This window comes from Schistocerca piceifrons, chromosome 8 (assembly GCF_021461385.2).
Source record: "Schistocerca piceifrons isolate TAMUIC-IGC-003096 chromosome 8, iqSchPice1.1, whole genome shotgun sequence".
NCBI classification, from domain to species: Eukaryota; Metazoa; Arthropoda; class Insecta; order Orthoptera; family Acrididae; genus Schistocerca; species Schistocerca piceifrons.
The window spans coordinates 66,106,984-66,129,335 of NC_060145.1; the positions used below are offsets into that span (position 1 = coordinate 66,106,984).

Here is a 22,352-nt window from a genome sequence, read left to right on the forward strand (position 1 = left end):
CGCGTGCTTGGCGTGGAGCAGCCAGCAAGTCGCGCGGAGTCGGGCTGGAGCCGCTGGTGGCATGCACGCACAGTTGGAGTGTGAGGTGCTGCTTGCGAGTGCTACGAGTTCGTCGCCCACCGATCTTGGACATGAAAGTTGAGTCCCCACTTAACGGTTTACATTTCTTCGTTTGATCCTGATTTTCGCTTTTGGGACATTCCCGCGAGCAACAAAGTGTGTGTATTTAAGTCGGCTAGATTCCAGCCGTCTTCCTGTGAAACTTTATTTATTCCCTATTATGGAAGTTCACCAACAGTCTTCTGCTGTGTGGCCGTTGACATTCCGGTTACCTGCCCTGGTCGGTGACGTAATTTGCCCAAGAAATTCACAGTGCCGTAGACACTGGCGAGCAGATTGATGCCGTATTCCTGGACTTCAGGAAGGCATTTGATACGGTTCCGCACTTACGTTTAGTGAAAAAAATACGAGCTTACGGAATATCGGACCAGGTTTGTGATTTGATTCAGGATTTCCTAGAAGAAAGAACACAACATGTCATTCTTAACGGTTCAAAATCTGCAGATGTAGAGGTAATTTCGGGAGTACCGCAGGGAAGCGTGATAGGACCTTTATTGTTTACAATATACATAAATGACTTAGTTGACAACATCGGTAGCTCCGTGAGGCTATTTGCAGATGACACGGTTGTCTACAAGAAAGTAGCAACATCAGAAGACTCGTACGTACTCCAGGAGGACCTGCAGAGGATTAATGCATGGTGCGACAGCTGGCAGCTTTCCCTAAACGTAGATAAATGTAATATAATGCGCATACATAGGGGCAGAAATCCATTCCAGTACGATTATGCCATAGGTGGTAAATCATTGGAAGCGGTAACGACCGTAAAATACTTAGGAGTTACTATCCGGAGCGATCTGAAGTGGAATGATCACATAAAACAAATAGTGGGAAAAGCAGGCGCCAGGTTGAGATTCATAGGAAGAATTCTAAGAAAATGTGACTCATCGACGAAAGAAGTAGCTTACAAAACGCTTGTTCGTCCGATTCTTGAGTATTGCTCATCAGTATGGGACCCTTACCAGGTTGGATTAATAGAAGAGATAGACATGATCCAGCGAAAAGCAGCGCGATTCGTCATGGGGACATTTAGTCAGCGCGAGAGCGTTACGGAGATGCTGAACAAGCTCCAGTGGCGGACACTTCAAGAAAGGCGTTACGCAATACGGAGAGGTTTATTATCGAAATTACGAGAGAGCACATTCCGGGAAGAGATGGGCAACATATTACTACCGCCCACATATATCTCGCGTAATGATCACAACGAAAAGATCCGAGAAATTAGAGCAAATACGGAGACTTACAAGCAGTCGTTCTTCCCACGCACAATTCGTGAATGGAACAGGGAAGGGGGGATCAGATAGTGGTACAATAAGTACCCTCCGCCACACACCGTAAGGTGGCTCGCGGAGTATAGATGTAGATGTAGATGTAGATGTATTTTCCTCGTCATGTTGTTGCTGTCCAGTGCGGCTTGTAGTTCGGCAGTTGAGGTGTCGTTGGCCGGTGTGGGCGCCAATATTCTATGTGTCGTCTATTGAAATCTTGTGGTCGTTTTGATGGGTGTGTGGAGCGGAACTGATTTGGTTGATTGGTCGGTCGGCTGTCTGTCGTTGGGTTGCCTCCAGATTAAGAAGTCGTTGGGCAGGCTGCCAGTCTCACTCGCCTAAACGGGCGTTAGTGTTACAATCCAAGGCCGACCCTTGGAAACTTCTGAGTGCCGTTCCTTGTTTAGTAATTTCCCTGTTTGGATTTTGGTTATTTGGTTGATGTGTGGCCTTCAGCCGAGTTTCAATGTCTTTTAAATTAATGTTGTTATCTTGCCCTTAAGGCATAAGATTGTTATGCTTTTGTTTTAAGATAAGGCCTTCTGCCTTTTTATTGAAACTCTTCTTATTGCCTAATATGCAGCCTCCAGCCAAGTTCCATTAAAATTAAATTGCTAAGTCCTTCAGCCTGTTAAGATTGAATATTTAGAAAATATTCTTGGGTGAAACCTCCAGAAGAACCTTGTATTTCAATTTCTTGCTTAGGCCTTGTGTCTTGGATTTGGAGTGTGACCTTCAGCCGATCTAAAGTTAATCAAAGGAGGTCGATTAAAGTTTTGGGCGTTTTGCATCCTTTTTGTATTATTAAGTGTTGATGAATAAAGTTTGTATGTTGAGTGAAACTGACAGCAACGTATTTTGGCCCCTTTCCACAACGTAATCCGCTCTGTTCTGCCATACCAGGCGTTTCAAAGAACTTTTCAAGCCATGTTCGGCGCGCCTTTTCGTGCGGACAGGAAATTTCTTGAAGGCTGCTTGGTAGAGAGCGGAAAAGCTGAAAATTTGAGAGCGAAAGATCAGGTGCGGAATGACATTCCAACCCACCTCTTGCACAATGTTTATGTCAGTTTAGCACAAGGAAGGCGGGCGTCACCACAGTGTAGCATCACTTCAGCAGTCTGCCTGGCCGTTGTTCTTCGATTACGTCTGCAAGTCGTCTCAGTTGTTACAATGAATGTCAGAGGTGATGATTACACCTCGGGGAAGTAATTCGTAGTACACCACATCGTCGCTGTTCCACCAGATGCGCGCTGATGTTTGTATGGGCCCCTCAGGGGCTCAGCATTCATTTGCTGGGTGCGGGCTTGGCGACCCTGGGGTTCCTGAGCTGGGGACTGGTAAGCGCCGCCAGTCTCCTGCCACCATAAGCTCTGGGCATGCTTCAGCGACCACCATGCGGCGCGCCGGTGGAACATTGTGTGTCACAGGGAATGGGGATCTTGGCTTCACCACCTGGATCGTGAGGATGGAATAAACCTCTATAAAAAGAAACCTCAATCTCAAGGTGTGCTGCGCACTGATGAGATGCAGGGCTGTTGAGGTGGAACAGTCACTAGTGGGCAACCTCTGGGGAACCTGCTGCACCTTACAAGGGAACCTCCCCATCGCACCCCCCTCAGATTTAGTTATACGTTGGCACAGTGAATAGGCCTTGAAAAACTGAACACAGATCAATCTAGAAAACAGGAAGAAATTGTATGGAACTATGAAAAAAATAAGCAAAATATACAAACTGAATAGTCCGTATAAGATAGGCAACATAAAGGAAAGAGGATTGAAACGTCCCCTTTTGAAGAATTATATACGAGACTGTGCTTATCCTGCCACACAATATTTTTAGCGCAACGCAATCTGACTCAAAAATCCATACAAAAGAATGGCCCTGACTAACATTAATCTATACGTTTCACAAATCACTTACCTCACAAAAATATTGGTTACTCGAGCTACTGCAATAAAGGGGAGCGCCACTATTGCCAGCTAAATAAAGGATTCAAACTACTGAAGGCACTAACTACTGATAGGCATAGTTAGCAAATGAAACATTTTAATAGAGAACAAACAATGTATTTACCTTAATAGTCATAATATATATAGCAGTTCATGACAAATTTCAAAACTGCGCCATTTCTCTCCCCACATCCACCACTGCTGGCGGCTCACCTCCAACTGCGCAACGCTACGCGCTGTTCACATCCAGCTGCCGCTGCCCAACACTACAATGGCAGACAACAATGCAAACTAGCCATAGACTGCACACAGCACAGCCAGTGATTTTCATACAGAGCGCTACGTAACGTTGCCAATAAGAAAACAAACAGCCTACTTACAGGATGAAGGAGCGCCGTGATCTCAGGGTTAGCGTGCGCAGCGGCGGAATGAAAGGTCCTTGGTTCAAGTCTTCCCTGGAGTGAAAATTTTAATTTTTTATTTTCAGTTTATGTGACAAAATCTTATGTTTTCATCACTTTTTTGGGAGTGATTATCACATCCACAAGAAAACCTAAATCTGGCAAGATAGAAGAATCTTTTTACCCATTCGCCAAGTGTACAAGTTAGGTGGGTCGACAACATATTCCTGTCATGTGACGCACATGCCGTCACCAGTGTCGTATAGAATATATCAGACGTGTTTTCCTGTGGAGGAATCGGTTGACCTATGACCTTGCGATCAAATGTTTTCGGTCCCCATTGGAGAGGCACGTCCTTTCGTCTACTAATCGCACGGTTTTGCGGTGCGGTCGCAAACCACAGTCACTAAATTTATTACAGTGAACAGAGACGTCAATGAACGAACGGACAGATCATACCTTTGCGAAAATAAAATTTTTACTCAAAGGAAGACTTGAACCAAGGGCCCCTCGTTCGGCTGCTGCTTACGCTAACCACGGGACCACGGCGCTCGTGTACTCACACTATCCTTGATTTTGCCTATCTTGCACATGGACTACTCAGTTTGTGTATTTTGATTATTTTTTTCATAGTTCCACACAACTTCTTCCTGTTTTCTCGATTGATCTGTGTTCAGTTTTTCAAGGCCTATCCACTGTGCCAACTTACAACTAAATCTGAGAGGGGTGCGATGGGGAGGTTCCCTTGTTAGTTGTATACGGCTTACTCAGGCATGTGGGGCTCTGTCTGAGTGGGCCCTTATTTCCCTAGCTGCTCGTGGGGCCGAGATGGAACGCTCGAAATCTTCTTCTTCTCCTCGCAGTGGGAAGGATGTGCCACCTGGGAGTTCTCATACCCATTCATCCAAAAGAATGAGGGAGTCTAGTCCTCCTCATAATCAATTTGTTGTCAGTAATGGGGCTCAAGGAGTCATGAATAACAATGTCTTTGTAGTGATCAAGAGGAAGGAGGGGACGTTTGAAAAAGTGTCCCCCTTCTATATCCATAAAAGCTTAGATGGGCTGGCTCGTACCTTAAAGTCTATTAAGCGGTTGCTCAATGGTTCCTTGCTTGTTGAGACTAACTGGGCAAAGCAGGTGGAACTCCTTAAGAAGTCACAGAAATTGGGTGAGTACGACATCATTGTTGAGTTGCATAACTCCAGCAAAGGTGTGGTACCTGTCGTGATATTATGGATACAGACGCTGCTGAACTCAAACAAGAACAGGCATCACAAGGGATCATAGATGTGGAACAAAGGACACGCAAGAAAAATGGAGATACTGAGAAGACTGCCACTTTTATTGAGACCTTCAGTTCTCCATTGCTACCTGAACACATCATGGCAGGTTTCCTCCGACTTAGGGTTGAACCCTATGTACCTATATGCGATCCTTCAAATGCCAGAGTTTTGGTCATACAACGCTGATTTGCTGAGGGGAAGCGAATTGTGGGAAGTGTGGAAAGGCAGCCTTTGAATCTGAGACAGACTGTCCATCTCCAGCAGACTGTATTAACTGCTCTGGAAGCCACCCAGTCTGGAGCCGACCCTGCCCTGTTTTTTCAGGGGATCGCAAAATTCAGGAAATTAAAGTGACCAAGCGGATCCCCTACACAGAAGCCAAAAAGGACTATCAGGTGATGAAACCCCTATCTTCGTCACTTCTTATGCCTCGGTGGCGCAGAAACCTTTTACTAAGGTCGACGCTTCGGCTCAGACAACGTCCAGTGTTCCATTATCCACCTCTAGCACCTGTGCTTGCACCTGTATGTGCCAAAGAAAAGTGAAAGACATAGCAATCCAGACAGCTATGATGGAAGAGACCAGTAATGCTTCCACAGTACCCGAAGGCACCCCAACAGTAGAGTGCCCCTCAACGCCAACTTTCTTCAAAGAAAAGTGGCTCTCACCGCTCCCTTTCTCCCTCATTCTCGCTGGGAAAGGGAGCAGGGAAAGGATCTCATAATTTCGCGTAGAATGCTGACCCGGGCGCCATCAGACGTCATTCTGGCACATCTGACTAATGATGAGGACATCATGGATTTTGATGTCTCGTCACCAGACCCAGTCAGCCCACCACTCTGCCTCGCTCTACAAGCGCCTCACCAGCTTGGCACAAAGACGGGGGTAAATCAAGACCACACTAATGAAATGGCTCCCGTACTTCAATGGAATATAAATGGATACGGGACTCATCTGGCAGAACTGAGACTCCTTGTACAGGACAGACCCTTTTGCCTCCGCCTTCAAGAGTCTCATTTTAAAGAGACTGGCACACCTGTGCTTGGAGGCTATCACCTTTATAGAAACGACGACCTTACTGGTGACAGGCCAAAAGGTGGGGTTGTAGTCTTCGTAAAGGATACTTTTCACTCCTCACCTATTCCCTTAACAACAATACTACAAGCGGTTGCTGTTTGGATAGTTGCCCATTTTGACATCACAGTGTGCTCTGTGTACTTATCACCCCACGAGCCTCTAGATAGTAGGCGTCCTCACTCATCTTCTTGATGAACTACCCTGACCCTTTCTCCTTTTAGGGGACTTCAATGCACACAGGTACTTGAGGATATACTACACACAACAAATCTTATACTGATGAACATTGGTCAAGCCACACATTCTAGCACTGCTACGGGTTCATCTACAGCCATAGACCTCTCCCTCTGCTCGCCTGCTCTTGGGGACGCTGCTCAGTGGACAGTGGACGATGACCTTCACGGTAGTGTCCATTTCCCTATCTGGATCCATCTGCCTCATGGAGCAGATCCTGAAAGAAAGCCACCTAGATGGTTATTCAAGAAGGCTAACTGGATGCTTTACAGGCAGTTAGCTGTTTTCGAGCAATATGACGGCGTCCAGGACTGGGTGGATCACATTACAGCTGTGATTCACCATGCTGCTGATGCATCCATCCCAGAGACTGTGGAAGTGCGTGGGAGGCGACCTGTCCCTTGGTGGAACGATGAGTGTCGTTTTGCAATCAGGCACAGGATGGCAGCTGTGTGCAGATTCAATCGAGGCCCTACAGATGAGAATCTTGCAAACTTTCTAATGGCGTACGCAAAGGCGAGGAGAATAATTCGGGAGAGTAAGCAAAGGTCTTGGCAAGAGTTCCTGAACTCCATCAACAACTCCACATCCGCAAGTAAAGTATGGAAATCCGTTAGGAGGAGCTCAAGGCACAACTCTCGACCGCCAATAGCAGCTGTACGAATACAGGGGTATCTTGTAACATCGACAAGGGGTACATAACCTGACCCTGCTCGAAGCTGAAATCCAACACGCTTTCCTTCGTAAGCAACACCTTGTCGGTGTTTTCTTCCATTTGGAAAAGGCCTACGACACTACCTAGAGGCATAATATTTTGTAGCAGCTCCATCAGTAGGGATTCCGTGGACGTCTACCAACCTTCATACAGTCCTTTCTCTCGGACAGATATTTTATATACATGGTTGGGAATGCTCTGTCTCCGTTTTAAGCAGGAGAATTTTGTCCATCAAGGGAGTGTTTTAAGTTTCACGGCTTTCGCCATTGCAATCAATAGTATTACAGCCACAGTGCGACGTCCAGTACTATGTTCCTTGTTTGTGGACGACTTCTCCATCTTCTGTGCATCCTCCAGCCTCACCACGGCTACTCGGCAAATACAACTGACGATCAGGCGATTGGAGGAATGGTCTTGCACCACAGGTTTTAAATTCTCATTAGAGAAAACAGTTTGTGTTGCTTTTAATCGTTCCCACTGTCAGTTTAAATTGCCCGTTTTAAAACTGGGGGACACTGTTCTCACTTTTAAGGAAAAGGTGACGTATCTGGGTCTTATCTTTGATTAGAAGTTAACATGGTTGCCACAGCTTAAAGAACTGAAACTGAGATGTCTCAAGGCCTTAAACACCCTTAAATGTGTCAGTTACAGGTCTTGGGGAGCCGACAGACCGCGTCTGCTCTAACTTTATAAGGCTTTTGTGCGACCCCGGCTTGACTACAGATGCCAGATTTATGGGTCAGCAAGGCCTTCATACCTTAAAATGCTGGATGCAGTTCATCACGAGGGTATAAGGCTGTCGACAGGGGCCTATCGCACGAGCCCTGCTGTTAGTTCGTGTGCGGAGGCTGGTGAGCCTCCGGTGTTTATTCGACGTCTTCTTCTCGTGGTACGCCATGCATGTAGGGCATTGTCTGTTCCTACATCGCCAGCATCCAGTTACGTTGTTCAGCCGCCACTGGAACGGCTGTTCGATCATCGACCTAACGGAGCAAGGCCATTTGAGATCCGTTCAAGGGAGAGCCTTGAGTTATTACAGGTGGGGGTATTAAGGTCCTCAGCCAGGGGTGATGTACGACCTCCCCCCGGCTACTACCAAGGCCCAGATTGCTTTTAGAACTGACTGCTTTCAAGAAGCATTGTACCCCAGACTTGTTTTGAAATTAAATGTAATGAAATTTTACGTAGCCACCCAGATTTTATTACTGTCTACACGGATAGTTCTAAGCAGGGAGATGTTTCCGCTTGGCCGGCCGGAGTGGCCGTGCGGTTCTAGGCGCTACAATCTGCAACCGAGCGACCGCTACGGTCGCAGGATCGAATCCTGTCTCGGGCATGGATGTGTGTGACGTCCTTAGGTTAGTTAGGTTTAATTGGTTCTAAGTTCTAGGCGACTGATGACCTCAGAAGTTAAGTCGCATAGTGCTCAGAGCCATTTGAACCATTTTTTTTGTTTCCGCTTGTTCTGTCGTGTTCCCCTACAGTGTCCTCAGGATAGGGCTCCCAGAGGAGTTTTCAGTTTATTACGCAGATCTGTTTGCTAACCTGAGGGCAATGGACCAGATGAGAAGGCGTAGTGACAAAAAATTTATCATTTGTTCTTATTCTCAAAGTGCCCTTCTCGCTGTTGGACACATATACCCAGCAGATCGGATGGTGCAACTGGTACAGGACACTCTCCTTCTCTTGCACAGACAAAACAAAAAAATAATTTTTTGCTGGGTTCCAGGGCATACAGGCATCCAGCGATACGACCTCGCTGTCGCTGATGCTACTGTTAAGGAGGCTTGCTCCTTTCCTTCTCCTGCCCACTGTACAGTCCCTCTTGGGCTGTCACTTCATTTGTGACCAGGAAGGCCATATGCTGGTGGGAGTCTCAGTGGCTGGCTGTGAGTAATAATAAACTGCATTCCATCAAGACTTCAGTGCGAATATGGATCACCTCCCTCCGCTCGCGACGATGTGAAGAAATAGCTCCTACTCGGCTTAGAGTGGAACATTGTCCATTGACACATGGCTTCCTCTTACGTCGGGACGAGTCCCCAGTACGTCAGAGATGCGGGACACAGCTGGCAGTACATCTTTTAACTGAGTGTGTTTTATATGGTGACCTGAGGGTTAAACTGGGTCTCCCACAGGATCTTCTTCTATTTTAACTGATAACGAGGCAAGTGTTGTTCGTGTCTTAAAATTTTGTATGGTGTCCGGAATTCTTCCCAAAATACTGGGTGTCAGATCTTAATGTGTTACAGAGTGGCTGGGTCACGTATTAGTTCTAAGTTGTCATCCAGCCACGGTTACTTGTCCCTTTTTTCACAGCGTCCTTACAGGTATTTTATCCATGATTTTATTTAGTTATCCGTATCGCCGGTAATTTATTACGAGCTTTTATGAACCTAACCTTCCTGGGGGTGCTTTATGTTTCCTGTGATGGGTTCAATGTAGTTTTCCAGTTTATTGATCTCCTTCCACAGACTGTGAAAATCTTCTTCGGTATAACATTAATGCAAGGGCACTGATGACCTAGCTGCTTAGCGCCCTCCACTATAAATCATCACAATCATCTTCGTACAGGGAGTTGCTTCTTTGCTTGGGCTCATTCATTCCTTTATTTTCCTTATGTTAGCACAAATACACTATTTCTCGTCACCAGTAACGATACAGGGTAGGAGCAATTGGTGTTGTTCACGAGGCAATCGATGACGAGCAAGCAGAGATGCACATATAGCCACTCGCCAGTTATTTGTAATTATGGATTAGAGCATGCGGTACTCATACTCCCGATTTTTTAACCTTCCTCGTCGCCTGAATATGTCGCACGAAGGTGGAATGGTCACAGTTCATGCCAATTCTCAAGTACACTGACGTGGGTCATTGTGGACTAACGCGATGAAACGACCTTTACCAAACACCCAAGGGCTTCCTGAATGTGTAGAGTCACTAACGTCAAAACGACCCTCCAAAAAACGAGAAAATCATTTTCTTTCCACGTTCTGTCCAATGGCGCTATCCCCATACACATCGCAAATATTTGTGGTTGCCTCCGCTGCTGTCGCCGAAGATGATGTCGGAAATGTTTCGATTTCTCCACTTGGCACTGTATTTTCTAGCTTACACAGCCCCACTTACTATTTCCAAATGATAAAATGACAAAACGTAAACTTAAATAGGAAAATTGACTTACAAATAATAAGCCGGCCGCGGTGGTCTCGCTGTTCTAGGCGCGCAGTCCGGAACCGCGCGACTGCTACGGTCGCAGGTTCCAATCCTGCCTCGGGCATGGATGTGTGTGATGTCCTTAGGTTAGTTAGGTTTCCGTAGTTCTACGTTCTAGGGGACTGATGACCTCAGATGATAAGTCCCATAGTGCTCAGAGCCATTTTGAACCATTTTACAAATAATAAAGGACAATCAATAAATGAACCCTCAGCAACCGGGATACGAACCTGCAAAACATAAACGCTACCAACTTATGCACCAACCTAATACATCGTAAATGAAACGTAGAGTCAAACGCCTCGGTTCTCAGCCGGCCGTTGTGGCCAAGCGGTTCTAGGCGCTTCAGTCCGGAACTGCGCGACCGCTACGGTCGTACATTCGAATCCTGCCTCGGGCATGGATGCGTGTGGTGTCCTTAGGTTAGTTAGGTTTCCGTAGTTCTACGTTCTAGGGGACTGATGACCTCAGATGATAAGTCCCATAGTACTCAGAGCTATCTGAACCTCGGTTGTCAATTGCAAAAACAGGCACGCTTGATATGTGTCGATTACATCGGCATCTACTATGAGTAAGCAATACATATATTTTGGCGTAGAATCTGATTGTGCTGAAAATATGGGCTGTATACCGTTTGAAAATACAAAGTTGACCCCACCCATGCTGTAGGGGTGGTTATGAAGTGTTGGTTGTAGCACAGACACATGTCTTTAATGTGTATTAGCTTTATATCTAGAATGTTTCTTCGAACCATCTGTCGTTTCGAGACATTGGGTTATCTCAAGTTAAAACAAATCCCCTGTATGCATTTAGGACGAAAATAAATAATCTTTCCTAATTTTTAATTACCCATATAGACGTGTAAGTCTTCCATTTAGAGTACTGAAGTAGACTGTAATTTTTCCATTTAATGTATGCTTATAAAGAAATAGGCATTCTGGGCAAAACTTTTGTTCAGCGTCGTTTTGATCCTGTGACTTGTGTAAACTAACTGAAATAATTGTACTTCTTACCTTGGACCATTGGTGGAGAAGATTGACCGTCCACCCACAGATTCCTCTGATTCCGGTATGGTAAAATTCAGCCGGTAGAAGGAGGAAAAATCTGAGGCCAAGACACGGCCCACGAGCTCGGGGTCCTTGACCATCAGGAGCGGCTGATCGAAGGCGAACATTCCCATGAAGGGCTCGTCCCCTGCCCGCAGGTAGCACTCGTATATGGGCTCCCCCATGTGCTGGCGGCCCGTCACGACGCCGCCCATGTTGCCGACGACCAGCGTCGGCTTCATGTAGGGCACCCCGAGCTTCCTCCAGAGAGAGTAGTGGCGCGTCGTGTACCAGTAGAGCAGCGGCAACAGCACGAGCAGGCCGTCCAGCACCCAGCTCCCAGTCACCAGCGCCATGGTTGTCCCGCGGTCCGGCTGCTGCTGCAGACAAGAGAACGCACACAGTCAGCGCTGTAGGCCGTTACGATGCACAAACCCTCCCCTCCCCTCCCCTCCCCACCCACCCTTCAGGTTGTTGACCACTCCGCTTCTGTAGATACGCCGACATGCTTTGACACAATAGCGTGTATAGGCAAAGAGCAAAACGTGCACTACTGGCCATTAAAATTGCTACACCAAGAAGAAATGCAAATGATAAACGGGTATTCATTGGACAAATATATTATACTAGAACTGACATGTGACAACATTTTCACGCAATTTGGAGACACAGATGCTGAGAAATCAGTACCCAGAACAACCACCTATGGCTGTAATAACGGCCTTGATCCGCCTGGGCATTGACTCAAATAGAGCTTGGATGGCGTGTACAGGTACAGCTGCCCATGCAGCTTCAACACGATACCACAGTTCATCAATAGTAGTGACTGGCGTATTGTGATGAGCCAGTTGCTCGGCCACCATTGACCAGACGTTTTCAATTGGTCAGAGATCAAGAGAATGTGCTGGCCAGGGCAAAGCCAGACATTTTCTGTATCCAGAAAGGCCCGTACAGGACCTGCAACATGCGGTCGTGCATTATCCTGTTGAAATGTAGGGTTTCGCAGGGATCGAATGAAGGGTAGAGCCACGGGTCGTAACACATCTTAAATGTAACGTCCACTGTTCAAAGTGCCGTCAATGCGAACAAGAGGTGACCGAGACGTGTAACCAATGGCACACCATACCATCACGCCGGGTGATACGCCAGTATGACGATGACGAATACAAGCTTCCAATGTGCGTTCACCGCGATGTCGCCAAACACGGATGCGACCATCGTGATGCTGTAAACAGAATCTGGATTCATCCGAAAAAATGTCGTTTTGCCATTCGTGCACCCAGGTTCGTCGTTGAGTACACCATCGCAAGCGCTCCTGTCTGTGATGCAGCGTCAAGGGTAACCGCAGCCATGGTCTCCGAGCTGATAGTCCATGCTGCTGCAAACGTCGTCGAACTGTTCATGCAGATGGTTGTTGTGTCGACTGCTAGTGATACTAGGCCGTTGGGATCCAGCACTGCGTTCCGTAGTACCCTCCTGAACCCACCGATTCCATTTGCTGCTAACAGTCATTGGATCTCGACCAACGCGAGCAGCAATGTCGCGATACGATAAACCGTAATCGCGATAGGCTACAATCCGATCTTTATCAAAGTCGGAAATGTGACATTACGCATTTCTCCTCCTTATACGAGGCATCAGAACAACGTTTCACCAGGCAACGCCGTCAACTGCTTTTTGTGTATGAGATATCGGGCCGGCCGGAGTGGCCGTGCGGTTCTGGGCGCTACAGTCTGGAACCGGGCGACCGCTACGATCGCAGGTTCGAATCCTGCCTCGGGCATGGATGTGTGTGATGTCCCTAGGTTAGTTAGGTTTAATTAGTTCTAAGTTCTAGGCGACTGATGACCTTAGAAGTTAAGTCGCATAGTGCTCAGAGCCATTTTGAGAAATCGGTTGGAAACTGTCCTCATGTCAGCACGTTGTAGGTGCCGCCACCGGCGCCAACCTTCTGAGAATGCTCTGAAAAGCTAATCATTTGCATATCACAGCATCTTCTTCCTGACGGTTAAATTTCGCGTCTGTAGCACGTCATCTTCGTGGTGTAGCAATTTTAATGGCCAGTAGTGTATAATCACCGTTACATCTCCATCTATATACATACTCCAGAAGCCGCTGTACGGTGCATTTCGGAGGGTACCCTGCACCACTACTACTGCACTAAAGTGACCGTCTCGGAAATAGGCACCTCAAGGTCGTCTCACAGTCCTACATCATTGGCAACACACTGCAAAGTTGCGTCGATCTTTACACTACCTCAAGTGTCGGTAATGCTCGACCATCCCTGTCCATCACTGTATGAGATCTGTCGTGTCGTGGTTTAGCTGTGGCTGTTCCCTCGCGTTTACACTTCACAATTACATCACAAACAGTCGACTTGGGCGGCATCAGAAGGGCTGAAATGCCCCTGTTTGTTTTGTTAATCAGGTGTCATCCAATGGCTGCCCACATTCCAAGTCCCCGAGTTCTCTTGACAGCTCCACTCTGCTGCCACTGTTTCTTTACTATCAACAGAATACTTCCTACCTCCTTTCGTATTGGCAGACCCGCTTCTTGTGATATCTGGTGGTGAATTTCACGGTACACGGGAGCACCGGGATACTTTTGATCAGATAATGTGTGCGTACAGAACTATTTAAAACGGGACGGCCGCGCGGGATTAGCCGAGCGGTCTAGGCGCTGCAGTCATAGACTGTGCGGCTGCTCCCGGCGGAGGTTCGAGTCCTCCCACGGGCATGGGTGTGTGTGTTTGGTTCAAATGGCTCTGAGCACTATGCGACTTAACTTCCGAGAGCATCAGTCGCCTAGAACTTAGAACTAATTAAGGACATCACACACGTCCATGCCCGAGGCAGGATTCGAACCTGCGACCGTAGCGGTCACTCGGTTCCAGACTGTAGCGCCTAGAACCGCACGGCCACTCCGGCCGGCGGTGTGTGTGTGTGTGTTTGTCCTTAGGCTAATTTAGGTTAAATAGTGTGTAAGCTTAGGCACTGATGACCTTTTCAATTTAGTCCCATAAGATCTGACACACATTTGAACATTTGAAAACGGAACGACGACAAAAAACAAATCACAGGAAAGCGAGATGCCAGAAGGATATCCGTTAGAAGAATCCTCAGGATTCCACTCACGAATGACGTAGCATACCAAAACCCTCGCTCTACCGGTACTTGAATAGTGTTCGATAGTCTGGCACCCATGCCTCAAAGGACTGATAGATGAAATGGAGAAGATCCAAAGAAGAGCAGCACGTTTCGTGACAGGTTCGTTTAGTATGCGCGAAAGCGTCACAGAGATGCTGATACAACTCTAGTGGAAGACGATACACGAGAAGCGTTTACTGTTAAAATTTCGAGAGCGAACGTTTCTAGATGAGTCAGTCACTACAGACAAGAGCTCTCACGGATGCTCACCAACAATGGGAAGTGGGGAGGTGATAGCGTTAGGCTAAGTACCCTTCGTCGTATGCCTTAAAGTTCCTAGCGGAGTTAGATGCAGTTTCAGTGAGCCGCTCGTCCGCTTATCGATATGATTAATCGCGTAAGGCCACAGTTCAAGGTCGGAACACAGTTGCGAATCACCAACCTGCAGTAAATATTAGTCTATGTTAGGTTGGTGCATACGTTCGTGGCCTTTTTGTTTTGCATGTTGGTATTTCGTTTGGTGTGTGTTTATTTATTGACTCCCATTCTTTATTTGTAGTTTACTGTTCCCATTTGAGTACCTATATTGTCATTTTGCCATTTGGAGATAGTGTGTGGAGCCGTGGACGTAGAAAATGGAGTGCCAAGTGTCGGAATATTTCCGAGACATTCCTATGATTGAATTCGGTAGAGGGGTGACAGCAGCAGAAGCAACAAGCAGTATTTGCGCCGTATATGGTGATAATGCCACTGCACAGAGCACGGCAAGAAAATGGATCCCTCGTTTTAAGGAGGATCGTTTGACAGTAGTGACTCTGCACGACCCTCAGGGCTTGATAAATATCGCTAGACGCATTAGTCCGCAATGATTCACGTCAGTGTACTTCAGGTCTGGCAGATGTGACGAACTGTGATCGTACCACCGTCGCGCGACATTTGCATGCGACGACGAGGTTCCAAAGTGGTTACTGCATGCTCTATCACGAAAAACGGTGGATGGCCATATGTGTGTTCCTGATTGTTCATCAATTGGCTTGTGAACAACACCGTTACTGGTGACGAGAAATGGTGTCTTTATGCTAACATAATGGAAATAAAGGAATGAATGAGCCCAAACAAAGCAGCAACTTCCTGTACAAACATCAGAGGGCATCTGGTGAAACTGCGGCGGTGTGGTGTACTACGAAATACTTCCACGACGTGTAACCACCATCGCTGACATTTATTCTCAACAAGCGAGACGATTTTCAGACATAATCCAAGAACAACGACAAGGAAGACTGCGTGAAGTTATGCTATTCTACGACAACGCCCGCCCGCATTCTGCTAGACTGATAAACACTACACACGAGATGCTTTGGGAAGTCATTCCGCACCAGCCTTATTCACCTGATCTTGCGCCCTCAGATTTTCACCTTTTCCTCTCTCTACCGAACAGCACTCAAGGAACTTCCTTTCTGTATGAAAATGCCCTCCGAACCTGGCTCGACGACTTCTTCGCCTCAAGACCAGGTGATTTCTACAACAGCGGAATAGGAAAGATACCCCAGCATTGGCACACTGTTGTAAATAGTGAAGGAGAATATATTATTGATGACTAAAGTCTCTGACACGTGTATCTGTTGTGTTTATTAAACTTATGGAAAAACGCTGACTGTGCGACTGGTGTCGGCGGAGGTTGTCCTCAAAAAAAAAAAAAAAAAAAAAAAAAAATGGCTCTGAGCACTATGGGACTTAACATCTATGGTCATCAGTCCCCTAGAACTTAGAACTATTTAAACCTAACTAACCTAAGCACAGCACATAACACCCAGTCATCACGAGGCAGAGAAAATCCCTGACTTCGCCGGGAATCGAACCCGGGAACCCGGGCGCGGCAAGCGAGAACGCTACCGCACGACCACGAGCTGCGGACTTCGATTCCTCCCTCGGGCATGGGTGTGTGTGTTTGTCCTTAGGGTAATTTAGGTTAAGTAGTGTGTAAGCTTAGGGACTGATGACCTTAGCAGTTAAGTCCCATAAGATTTCACACACATTTGAACATCTTTTTTTGAAAAACGCTGCGAAGATATGCTCCAACCCAATAATCCCTTAGAAGTGCGCAGTGTCTCACTTTATGGGTAGGACTGGATTCGATTGTTTTGGGAGAAGAGACCAAACAGCGAGGTCATCGGTCTCATTGGATTAGGGAAGGACGGGGAAGGAAGTAGGCTGTGTCCTTTAAAAGGAACCATCCCGGCATTTGCCTGGAGCGATTTAGGGAAATCATGGAAAACCTAAATCAGGATGGCCGGACGCGGGATTGAACCGTCGTCCTCCTAAGTCTCACTTTATATCGTGCTGCTGTGTCTTCACATACCCATTAAGCTTGCGCCCTGGTAAGACGCTGAACACGTCCGTGATTTTCCTAAATTCCTTAAGCCGAATGCTTGCTGGGTTGCGCCCATTGAAAGTGCATGCTAGATTTTTTTCCCACCCTCCCGAATCCGACCTTCATCTCGAATGACCCCAACGTCGACGGCACACAACAGATCGTCCGCCCTTTCTCATGTACGTAGCTTCTTATGTAGGTAGCTACCAACTCCTGTCCTTCGGGGGCATACAATGTTAAGGAGAAAATTGCACCATAGAAATGAGTGAAAGTAGAGTACCATAACCGGCAACAGATACCACAACAAAAGGGAGTGGGAGAGGCTCGTTTTCTGAGATAGTGGCGCAGACTTAACGTCAGTATTGACTTAACATCAGTATTGGAAGTACGTGAAGTGAAGTGAAGAACATCGTGCGGGCAACAGTTGTTCAATCTGAAATTTCTTGTCTAGCAGACTTTACTGGTGAAGACTTTAGAGCTCACAGTGACGTGACAAATTACCTGGAGAGAAAATGCCCAGGTTTTTTTGCACACATATACTGACGGATGTAAAACAAATGAGGGAGTTGGTTGTGCATATTATTGCTTTAGGTCACAGATAGCTAAACAGCTTTTATTGGCAGCATTTAGTAGTATTTATTCACTAGAAGTAACAGCAATTAAAAAAAAAAACAGTTAAGTTTGAAACCAGAAAAGTGAACGGAATACTAAATCCGACTGACTCCAAAAGTGCTTTTGAGCAGTTGGAACGTCGAAAGTGGAAGCCTGGTAACAGCTATGTTTTTGATGTGGTACAATTAATAACAAAAGCCAACAAAGATAATAAATCTGTTCATCTAATGTGGGTAAAGGGACACTCAGGTATCCGGCATAACGAAATAGTAGATACTCTTGCTAAAAAGAAAAGGTATCAAAGAAGGGGACCCGCTGTTTATAAAGCTTCCACACTGCGACTTTCTATATGTGTCAAAGAAAGAGGCATACGAGCAATGGGAGGCCCAGTGGCAGACATTGGAGCAGAAAAATGGTTTTTCGTTCGCTTCAATACAGCGTACTATACTAACGAAACCGTGGAACGCCAAAAAAAATCTCCCAAGAAGATATGTAACATTAGTTATCAGAATAAGGTTGGGACACGAATGTTTCCCTGTTAGTCACAGATCCTCCCACATGTAGTGAACATGCAGAAGACGAAGAAGATCATCATGTCATATTGGGATGTTACAAATATATACCACATCAAATAAACTGCGAGAAAAGCTTCTAAAAATGAAGATGCTCTAACAACACCACAACTTGCAAAGTAGGTTAGAAATCAGATTAATAATGTTGCTCACGCAGCATATGTTCGTTTTATCGGGCAACAACAAAGTTATTGACTGCTGATGGTATCGTCAGAATGGAAATAATGGAGTCACTGTAACAAAGTCATTAATTTTGGCACTTATCTTGAATGGATTCCCATGTAGATTTCGTCGATGTTGTTATGGCTCATCTTGTTGATTCTAGGGTGATTCCACTTTGACTGCTAGAAGGTCCAGATCTGTATTTTAGCAATATTTGAAGACCTAACAAATGCGTTTTTCAGAAAATTCTTTATGGTCAACAATCCCAGATCAGAACAATGGTACGGTAGAAATAATTTTTGACTTGGTCTTCACGATCCATATTTTTTTTAAACTTCTTGTAAATTCACATATACTTCTTCTTAATTGTCACATCATCAAGAAAACAGTTTTGCATCAATCTTCATGTATTTAATCTCCACTTTAACCAAACACAAGACTTGACTGTTCTTTTACAAAGCGAAATAACAACTTAACTACTGCAAAGTGAAACAAAGACTGCTCTGTGCGCATTCCCACCAAAACCGTTACAAGTAAGTCAAAGATTATGACAGTCTCAAAGAAATGAATACATACAAGAACCATATCACTGTAATATATCGATACATCGGAGTACCTATACATTAATAAAACCAAATGTGAATATTGTCACAAAAATATGTCTGTTACTTCGCAGAAAAGTAGTACGATTTTACTGGTTGGAGTGCCGTAATGGTCACGTAAATAAAGAACCATTACAATGCCAACAAATATTGAAACACTGACGAGTGAGAACAACTTCAAAATTGAGAGTTCAATAGTACGTTATGTACAAGAAGTAGATATAGATCTCGGACATATTAACTGCTGAATTTGTGATCTTTTTGTACAAAATAGTTGTGTTTTTGAAATTTAATTGTTGTCACTAACATAAGCAGTTGTAATGGCTGTACTGGTTGCTGTAAAAACCATTGAATTTAATTAATTAATCCTGGGAGGAAGGCTCTTGCAACAACAAATTTTAGAAGGAGTAGCTGAACACTAACTGAAAGTTTTCCGTCTTTTTTCATGACAGAACCTGACGGTAATATTAAATACTAAACACTGTCATGATGTTTGTTTGATAACGAACAGTTTCTCAGGTTCTTAGATAATAGTCATTTGACAACTAAACAAAGCTACCACAGATAAGATAAAATGCAACCTACGCAGATATCACTGATACAGATAAGGAAAAAACACTTTTTTACTGTTTCCTGTTTACATGTTATGGCCTGAAGAGGTTTTGCTAGCCTGGTCAAATATCGGGTTCCCAATGTTGTCGGTTGTTTTACACAAATTTTTTACGCCATCAGTTGTTTTACAGCTGTTCGGAAATCAGCTCCTCTGGTTGCTAATTTAGTCGGCACGACGACCATTTCTGATCGATTAAAAATGCTGAGTATAAAGTTTCAACTTCTCCGTCACTGCCCAAAAGTTGCTTCACGTAGATTAGCGGATTTTTTTTAAAAACAAGGAGTAACCTGATAAATCGGTCACGTGTCAGAAACGGTTGTGCGTCCACATAAGGGCGCAAATCGACTGTGGAAGAGGAAATCCGGTACCTAGAAGCGAAATTCCATTATCGTTATTGTATTTTTTACATGTCTAACCAGAAGTGGTATAGGAAAATCGTTTCATGATGAAGCATTTTGGGAACTCCACGTAAACATAGCGACAGAGCATCATGCTACGTCTTATATCACAAAGAATTTATTATATTTAACAAGAAAATAAACATTTTTGTGTTTTGTGGAAATCGGTACATTTTAACAAAATGTTTTAGAAAGAGTTGAATTTATTATCCTAATCTCAAATTTGCATAATACATTCAATTTAATAGAGGGAAAGAGACAAAACTGTCTTTTACCATTTAACCCTAAGCTGGCCATTATGTATCACACGTTTTCTGATTTCAAGTGTTTTGTAAGAAAAGTATTAACTCATAAGAAACTTTGGGATTAGAATGCATAAAGAGACCACTTTGTGATGTATGTGAAACGAAAGTTGTGTGGTAAAATAAAACAGCAAGAAGTAGACAATTACAGAAGAAAGCCACAAAGGAACTAAAATCATCAGCTACCAAAGGACATTGATTTATATCATTGGGACAAATGGGAAATTTGTGCTGAACTGGACTTCGAACCTGGTCTCCTGCTTGCTAGGCAGTTGCGCAGACCAGTATGCCATCCAGACCCAGTGGTCACCACAACCACAACACGGACTACCCTAGCACAGTTCCAGTCAGACCTAAATTCTCGACTTATACCACACACTACTGGTATACTAATCCTGCTCATTAGTCTCTTTACACGCATCATCCCGCAATTACCATAAGAGTTCTAGCCTGGAGTTCATCTGCAGTGAGGGATGTTTGGCTGTAATCTCCTTAATTATGTATGTAATGTCTGTACTTTCAGACACGTTCGAATGAACAGACATCACATACATATAATTACCAAGTAACCTCCAGGACGAGACATTTAGCTCCGTTTCACTCTAGCCCTTACTGTTGTTGAATCTGACGTCGCCGTTACAATGCGTTGCGCCAGTCCGGCGTGAACACTCACCGTTGTTGTCTACGAGTGGAGTCTGGGCACTGAAGCGATGCACCACTGTGTCTCATGGATGCACAGCTCTCGCCTTATATACTGTAAGAGCGAGCGCGTGCAGATAACCCAGTTCACCATGACGCATCAGTTGTCAGCTGTCCACTAGCAGCGACGTAAGTGGCTAGCGGCAGAGCTTGCGTACGTTCCACCACGTGTCGATAACAGGAAATAAGTCCCACGTGTTTTACTGTAACACAGCGCTCTAGCTATACCGGCAGAAGGTCCTCGAACTAATTTCGCGAGCTATTAATGTATGGAGGAATCTCGCAAGCGGTAGCTACTGTTTCCTTTGGTTATAAGAGTGCTGCAACGAAATTTGCTGATTTGAAAAGTCAATAAAACAATGCATGTTTATCGTGTTAAATTATTATTTGGTGTTGAAATTTAATATGCAGTGTCTGCCCCGATACCTACGGGGTCTGCGCGACGGAATGCCGTGCAAAGGGGCCATGGTTCGATTCCCGTCTGGATCGGACATTTTCTCCTCTCAGGGTCTGGGTGTTGTGTTGTCCTCATCATCATTTCATGCCCATCGACGAGCAAGTCGGCAACTTGCACCGGGCGACCAACCTACCCAACGGGAGGCCTTAACCACGCGACATTTCATTTTTTCATAACAAGCAGCAATATCTGGCAAATGACGCCTCTTATTATCAAGACGGTGATTTCATTCTCCAAGGACTTTCATACGAAAGTGTATGCGGTTGAAACTGGCGAAGAATGGTTGTTTATGATACCTTTGCAACGTTTGCTTTTTCGGTCATATGACACCAGCCTGCGAGCAAATATCGCTGCTACATGCTGATAAGCATAGAGACTATCACACTTTGCGTTCGCTTTATCGTCTGTTCAATCACTGCACCTTCTCTTATTTGTCTTCACCTCTTATTCTACCATGTGAACAGCAGAAATACTCGTTGTCAACAAAGTGAAGTTCTCTCTGTATCATAATAGTGTTGAACTACATCCATCTACATCCATACTCCGCAAGCCACCTGACGGTGTGTGGCGGAGGGTACCTTGAGTACCTCTATCGGTTCTCCCTTCTATTCCAGTCTCGTATTGTTCGTGGAAAGAAGGATTGTCGGTATGCCTCTGTGTGGGCTCTAATCTCTCTAATTTTATACTCATGGTCTCTTCGCGATATATACGTAGGAGGGAGCAATATACAAAGTGTGACAAAGTCTGTGACACCCCACTCTGCATTGTTGCCACATTTATTCAAGATTGTGGACCCAAGACGGCGGGCTGTAGATAAGGCTATGTCGCAATGACGTCATTGCAGTAAGCTGAAATTTTGGCGGGAAAATAGGTCTATTCGGCTGTCTCCACTAACCTAACCCGCCCATTCCCCTCACCTCACCCCTCCCCTGCCCCCTCCCCTCCCCCTCTCACCCCCCCCCCCTACCTTCCCCCATCCATCAATTGGCACCAAAAGGGCTCAGTCTGTGCTGGGCTGCTGGATGTATAGACATAAGTATGGAGTGTTTATTTAAACAATTTGAGTTGTCATAGACGGTAGCTCCAGCCAGTGTGTTCACCATGAGGT

At 45.4% G+C, this 22,352-nt stretch overlaps 1 protein-coding gene across 2 annotated transcripts in view; it reads right to left on the minus strand.

Moving 5' to 3' along the window:
* The window catches only part of LOC124711483 (cytochrome P450 6j1-like), a 53,802-nt gene extending 32,998 nt beyond the window's left edge, over nt 1-20,804 (minus strand). Inside the window, exons 1-2 of one of the 2 annotated variants that reach the window (XM_047241592.1) lie at nt 20,762-20,804; nt 11,278-11,690 (exon numbers count right to left, since the gene is read on the minus strand). In XM_047241592.1, coding sequence (XP_047097548.1) covers nt 11,278-11,666 — 389 coding nt within the window. In that variant the 5' untranslated portion in view covers nt 11,667-11,690; nt 20,762-20,804. The remainder of the gene's footprint in view (nt 1-11,277; nt 11,691-20,761) is intronic. The other variant, XM_047241593.1, reaches the window with a different exon arrangement.
* Nucleotides 20,805-22,352: the final 1,548 nt, after the last annotated feature.